Source organism: Nicotiana sylvestris, chromosome 3 (assembly GCF_000393655.2).
Source record: "Nicotiana sylvestris chromosome 3, ASM39365v2, whole genome shotgun sequence".
Classification (NCBI taxonomy): Eukaryota; Viridiplantae; Streptophyta; class Magnoliopsida; order Solanales; family Solanaceae; genus Nicotiana; species Nicotiana sylvestris.
This window is the reverse complement of record NC_091059.1, coordinates 63,430,368-63,437,666: the sequence shown is the minus strand read 5'-3', so window position 1 is coordinate 63,437,666 and position 7,299 is coordinate 63,430,368. Positions and strand designations below refer to the sequence as shown.

General features: G+C 41.4%; 1 protein-coding gene across 1 annotated transcript; it reads right to left on the bottom strand.

The window, feature by feature from the left end:
* Positions 1-461: 461 nt before the first annotated feature.
* On the bottom strand, positions 462-1,193 carry LOC138887449 (uncharacterized). The gene has a single exon (XM_070169204.1). It carries the CDS (start codon positions 1,191-1,193, stop codon positions 462-464), a length of 732 nt encoding a protein of 243 aa, XP_070025305.1.
* Between the last annotated feature and the right edge of the window lie 6,106 nt (positions 1,194-7,299).

Sequence of the window (7,299 nt, the reverse complement as noted above, 5' to 3'; positions counted from 1 at the left end):
CGGTATACCCACAAGACTTCGGGTAAAATGTCCTTCCATTTTCTTTTAGCATCGGTCAATCTCTTCTTTAGATTTTGAAGTATAGTCTTGTCCACTTGTCCATTCCCACTAGGGTGATAGGGCGTTGACAAGATCATTTTGATCTTGTGATCTTGAAAAAATTGTTTACCTTGTTGCTGATGAGCTGCTTCCCGTTATCACACACTATCTCGGCCGGTATCCCGAACCGACATATTATGTGGTCCCAAACAAAGTCAATGACTTCTTTTTCTCGGACTTTCTCGAAAGCTTGAGCTTCAACCCATTTAGAGAAATAATCGGTTATAAACAATATGAATTGAGCCTTACTAGGTGCCCATGGCAGAGGACCGACGATATCTATTCCCCCACTTCATGAACGACCATAGGGACAAGACCGAATATAGCAGCTCTCCGGGTTAATGGACTATCTGTACGTGTCTCTAACAATCATCACATCTTCGTACAAAGTCCTTTGCATCTTTCTCTATGTCGATCCAGTAATAGCCGGCCCTGATTATCTTCTGAACCAAAGATTCTGCCCCTAAATGGTTTCCGCAGGTGCCTTCGTGAACTTCTCTCAAGACATATTCGGTATCTCCCGTCCCCAAGCATATAGCAAGTGGGCCGTCGAATGTTCTTCTGAATAGAGTACCTTCGGACAGGCTGAACGTGGCTGCCATCGTGCGTAGGGCTCTTGATTCTTTAGGATTCGAGGGCAACTTCCCAGTCTTCAAGAAATCTATGTACTTGTTTCTCCAATCCCAAGTTAAACTTATTGAATTTATTTCGGTGTGGCCTTCCTCCACTACTGATTTCATGAGATGTACGACTGTTCTTGAGCTGAATTCATCATCATCAACCAATGAACCCAAGTTAGCCAGAGCATCAGCCTCGCTATTTTGATCTCGAGGCATGTGTTCAAGGGTCCATTCCTTGAATTGATGCAGCGTTACCTGCAATTTATCTAAATATCTTTGCATTTGTTCCTCTTTTGATTCAAACGTCCAATTAACTTGATTTACCACAATGAGGGAATCGCACTTAGCTTCGACCAACTCAGCCCCAAGGCTTTTAGCCAATTCGAGATCTGCAATCATGGCCTCATACTCTGTCTTATTGTTAGTCAGTTTCAAAGTTCTAATAGACTGCCTAACTATATTTCTCGTAGGCATTTTCAACACAATGCCGAGTCCGGAGCCCTTCACATTTGACGCAACATTCGTAAAGAGGTCCAGTGTCAGGCCCCGAGCCTAGGGTTAAGGCCGACACCTGGTGCCTCATCTATCCTTGCGTACCAACTTGTGACTAAAAGAATCTGATATGTATACTTTGGCCATGTGTCAGATTACAAGATCATGTGCAATACAAAATATAAAACTGTATACAGACTAACACTGACTAAATATCAACATACAGCTGGGCCGGCAAGGCCGTCATGATCACTACAACTGACAAGCCAACAAAATATACGTACATGGCCTACAAGCCCAACATACTGCACTAACCGACATGATATGTCTACAAGCCTCTACTGATAGATGTACTGTGATAGGAACAGGGCCCTAACCTACCCATAACCTATCTACTTATATACACAAAATGTACACCAAACTTCTAGACCCGACAACTCTGAAGGACGTGGAGCTTACCGATAAAGCTGAACTCGAGCAAACACCAACTAGGGAGGTCTACCCGTCTGTCTGTCTGAACCTGCACGTATGAAATGCAGCGCCTTAGAAGGGGATGTCAGTACGAAATAATGTACCAAGTATGTAAGACAATATACAGAAAGCTGAAACTGAACTGATAATCTGAACATATGCTTACCTGCTGATATTGACTCAACTCTCTCAATATAGTAAGTAAAATAGCCGTCCGGCCTTATAAGGCTCGGTAAATATATATAACTGCTCTACCGTAGTAGGATCGCTCATAGGCGCTCGACTATACTAGGCTCTGTATCTCGATCAACTGGGCTCGCTCATAGGCGCTCGGCCACAGTAGGCTCGGTATATAACTTACCATCTAATCAAAGGTTGCACAATAGGGGCCTGCCCATCGATTATAGCTCGATGGTAATAAAAATACTTTAATACTGTATATATAAATCTCTGATCTCTTGACTGGAAGAAGGGAATACTCAATTTATAAAATACTCATTGTTTGGTTAAAAGTAGGATGGCTGGTACAATAACAATGATAAAAAATCAGTAGGCGTAACAAAATTAGGGGCAATAAGGTAAGTGTTCTTCTAGTGTTTAAGAACAACAAAATGACATAAATCAGAAAGCTGCCTTCATGCTTTTGCTCCAGTGGAGGTTCATGCTTGTAGAAGGTGATCTCCAAAAATACATGGTATTAACTTACAAAACCAGGAAAATATACGTAACTTGCGAGATTAACAAAATTTAACGTAAATTCCGGGATATAAATTTTTCTTTATGCCTCGTTATCAAACTTATGTAATGACGAGATCATGCCAAAATAAAGTAAAAGTTTAGCCTTAACATACCTAGAGTAGGGAAAAAACCCATATGATGTTTTAGGAAAAATTGCACCGTACTTCTTTAGAACTGCAAAATTTCTCCGTTGCTAAAACTTTAAAAATTCTCGCTGGAATTGTTAGAATTGTATAAGTCACGTTGCTAATGTATAGATCTAATCTTAAGTGATTTTGAGAATGGAAGGTTGAAAGAATTATAGGGATGGATAAAGTTCTTTTCACTTTTTAATTGAATGACTTTGATATACAAAGTATTGGAAATGAAAAGAATAGGTAAGCTTATGACACCTAATGAAGGAATGAATCTTAGTCATTTCCTTATAGTGTGGCTATCTTCCACGTAGGGATGGGAGTGAGATATTTAATTTTTATATACTTATTTGGTAATTAGGTAATGTCCCATTACCTGGTAATTAACTAATTACCCACAAAATTAAGGATTGTCTCAAATTTCTTAAAATTCTACTTATTTTAATATACATTATATATCATATTATCACGATCATATGGTTCCTTGTATGGTACTAGTCTATAAGTATCGGGTATTATAACCCGGACAGTATTTAATCCTAAATCGACAACTTTTGACGAAACTCATTTGCTTTAATTCGTGTACCCTTTCCTTCATGGCATTTACTTATTGCTTGGTATAAATAGACTAATACCACCCTGCACACAACCAGAAAATGTACTATATAAGCCACACTTGGCCTCACACAACTGTCTATTATAAATTCGAAAAGTCAAATATAAGAGCATACCGGAGAACCTACTGTCCGGAATAGGGTTGTGCTGAGGTACCTCATCTTGAGCCATATTTCCAGTTTGAAATAGGTGGGGGTATTTAGACTTCATTTCTTCCTCCGCTTCCCACGTCATCTCTTCCACATTCTTGCTTCTCCATAAAACCTTCACGGATGCTATCTCTTTATTTCGTAGCTTGCGGATTTGTCAGTCTAGGATGGAAACCGAAATTTCTTCGTATGACAAGTCCTCTGTAATCTGTACATCATCTGTGGGCACCACTTGGGTAGGATCGCCAGTGGACTTTCATAACATAGATACGTGAAAAGCTAGATGGACAGACTCCGATTCCGAGGGCAATTCTAATTCATAAACTACTTGGCGCACTCTCCGAATGATCCTATAAGGCCCAATATACCATGGGTTAAGTTTTCCTTTCTTGCCAAATCTCATCACACCCTTCATAGGTGACACCTTTAAGAATACCCAGTCATCAACCCCGAACTCTAAATCTCGTCGCCGCATGTCAGAATATAACTTCTAACGACTCTGAGCTGGCAACAGTCTCTCCTGGATAAGCTTTACTTTTTCTACGGCCTGCTGAACTAGGTCTGGCCCATGTAACCCAGATTGTCCAACATCAAACCACCCTATAGGAGATCTGCACCTGTGCGCATACAAAGTCTCGTTTGGAGCCATCTGGATACTGGAGGGATAACTGTTATTATATGCAAACTCGATAAGAGGTAGATGTTCATCCCACTTCTTTTAAAATCCAGCACACATGCTGCATAACATATCCTCGAGCATCTAAATCGTGCGCTCGACCTGTCCATCAGTTTGTGGATGAAAAGATGTGCTGAGATTCACTTGAGTCCCTCGACCTTTCTGAAATGACCTCCAAAAATGTGCTATAAAATGGGCCCCACAGTCAGATATAATAGATATTGGCACTCCGTGTAGTCACACTATCTCCTTAATATATAATTTTGCATAATCTTCTACTGTATATGTAAATCTGACCGGTAGGAAGTGAGCTGATTTCGTGAGCCTATCGCCTATCACCCATATAGAATCGAACTTACGATGAGAACGAGGTAAACCCGTGATAAAGTCCATGTTTATCACCTTTTATTTCCATGTCGGGATCTCTATAGTCTGCATTATCCCTCTGGGTTTCTGGTGCTCTATCTTCACCTGCTGGCAACTAGGACACTGAGCGACATACTCAGCAATGTTCTTATTCATATCGTTCCACCAATACACATCCTTAATGTCATGATACATCTTTGTCGACCTAGGGTGAATGGAGTACCATGAATAATGTGCCTCTGACATAATCCTGTCTCGTAGCCCTACTACATCTGGAACACATAAACGACCCCTGTATCTTAGAACCCCATCTCCTTTGAGTTCTAACAACGGTTTCTTCTACTGTGGAACCCACTCTCTCAACTCGACCAACTTTGGGTCCTCGTACTGCCTCTCCTTTACTTCAGCTATGAGAGATAATTTTGCAGTATTTTGGAGTATAACTCCTCCATTGCTAGAGTCTATCAACTGAACCCCCAAACAAGCTAATTGATGAATCTCTTTGGTTAATTATCTTTTTCCCGCCTCTGCATGTGCTAAGCTACCCATAGATCGGCGACTTAAAGCATCTGCTACAACATTAGCTTTTCCTAGATGGTAGAGAATGTTAACATCGTAATCTTTCAATAATTCAAGCCATCGCCTCTGTCACAAATTCAACTCTTTTTGCTTGAAGATATATTGTAGGCTTTTATGATATGTGAACACATCAACATGAACACCATATAAACAATGCCGTTATATCTTAAGTGCATGGACAACCGCACCTAACTCGAGGTTGTAGGTCAGATAATTCCACTCATGCTTTCTTAACTGCCTTGAAGCATACGCAATTACTTTCCCATGTTGCATCAGGACACATCCTAACTCGACACCTGAGGCATCACAATACATGGCATAACCATCTGGACCCTTTAGAGGTGCTAGAACTGGCGCTGAGATCAACCTGTTCTTAAGCTCTTGGAAACTCTGTTCACATGCCTCTGTCCACTGAAACTTAGTTGCTTTCCGCATCAACTTCGTTAATGGTGCTAAAAGAGAAGAAAAACCCTCTATGAACCTCTAGTAGTATCTTGCTAAGCCTAGAAAGCTACGAATCTCTATCGGAGTGGTAGGTCTTGGCCAGGATTTCACAGCCTCAATCTTCTGAGTGTCTACCTTTATACCTCCGTCGGATATAATATGCCCCAAGAATGCTACGGACTTCAACCAAAACTCACACTTAGAAAACGTATCATACAATTTATTATAACGGAGTGTTTGGAGCACCGCTCATAGGTGGTCTACATGCTCATCCTCTGAACATGATTAAACTAGAATATCATCAATAAAGACTGTCACGAATAGATCTAAACATGGTTGAAATAAGCTATTCATCAAGTCCATAAATATGGCAGGCTCATTCGTCAACCCGAAGGACATGACAAGGAACTCGAAGTGGCCATATCGGGTCCTAAAGGTTGTCTTGGGAATATCTTTCTCTCGAACTCTGACCTGGTGGTACCCCGACCTCAAATCTATTTTGAAAAGCATCTATCTCCCTGCAACTGATCAAATAAGTCATCTATACTTATTCTTAATAGTTACCTTGTTCAGTTGCCTATAACCGATACACATCCTTAGCGAGCCGTCTTTATTCCATACAAACAATACGGGTGCACCCCAAGATGAGGTACTAGGTCTGATAAAACCTTTCTCCAGTAAATCCTTTAACTACTCCTTTAACCCTGTCAATTCGGCATGTGCCATTCTATAACGAGGGATGGATATTGGTTGCACTCCCGGAAGAAAATCAATGCTAAAATCAATCTCTCGCTCTGGAGGAATACCTGGAAGTTCATCTGGAAATACATCCACATACTCTTTGACTACTGGAATAGACTGAAGTGTAGGTATCTCATCATTCGCATCTTTAACTCGCACAATATGATAAATTAACCCTTTTGCGATCATTTTCCTCGCCTTAAGATAGGAAATAAACCTACCTCTAGGTGTCATTGTATTACCTACCCATTCAAGGACTGGCTCACTCAGAAAATGAAATCTGGTTGTCTTTGCTCGACAACCAACTGTGTCATAACAAGCTACCAATCGATCCATGCCCATGATAGCATCAAAATCCAACATCTCTAGCTTAATTAGGTCGGTTAAGGTCTGACGACCACAAACTGTCACCGTACTACCTCAGTAAACCCGTCTAGCGATAATCGATTCTCTGATCGGTGTAGATAACGCAAAAGGATCACTTAGTATTTCAGGCACTATACCAACTTTCCTCGCGACAAATGGGGTAATACATGATAAAGTAGATCCTAGGTCTATCAAGGCATAAACATCATGAGAATAAATGGTCCACATATCTGTCACAACATCTAGTGAGGACTCTTGGTCCTGTTGACCTACTAGTGCATAGATACGATTCTGGTTACCACCTGAACTAGACCCTCTACCTTTGCCTCGATCTCTACCAACCGAAGATTGAGACTCGCGCCCTGAAGGATGCACAGACATAGCTGATCTTGTTTCTGAATTCGCTGGTTGTTCCATACCCCCGGAATCTCTATTTGGGCAATCTCGCATCATATGCCCTGGATGTCCACATGTATAACAAGCATTGGAACCGGCTTGGAGTTGGCCCAAGTGTCTTCTATTGTAGAGGCACACCGTGGCGGGAATGGCCACGTTTGCTCCAAACCTCGTTGTTTCTGCAAACTTGACACCTGAGAGCTTTTACCTGGTCCTTACTGAGTATAACGGTTATACTTGTAACCCTGTAGCTAAGGTGGCAGAGGTCTAGGTGGCCGTTCGAAGTACTAGGGCCTATAACTACCCTGAGACTGCTCTTGAGACCTAGCAAATCTCATCCTCTTTTGCTGCCCTAACTCAGTCCTCTCTGCACCTTGTTGCCGATGCCTAACCCTTTCTACATTCTGGGAAAA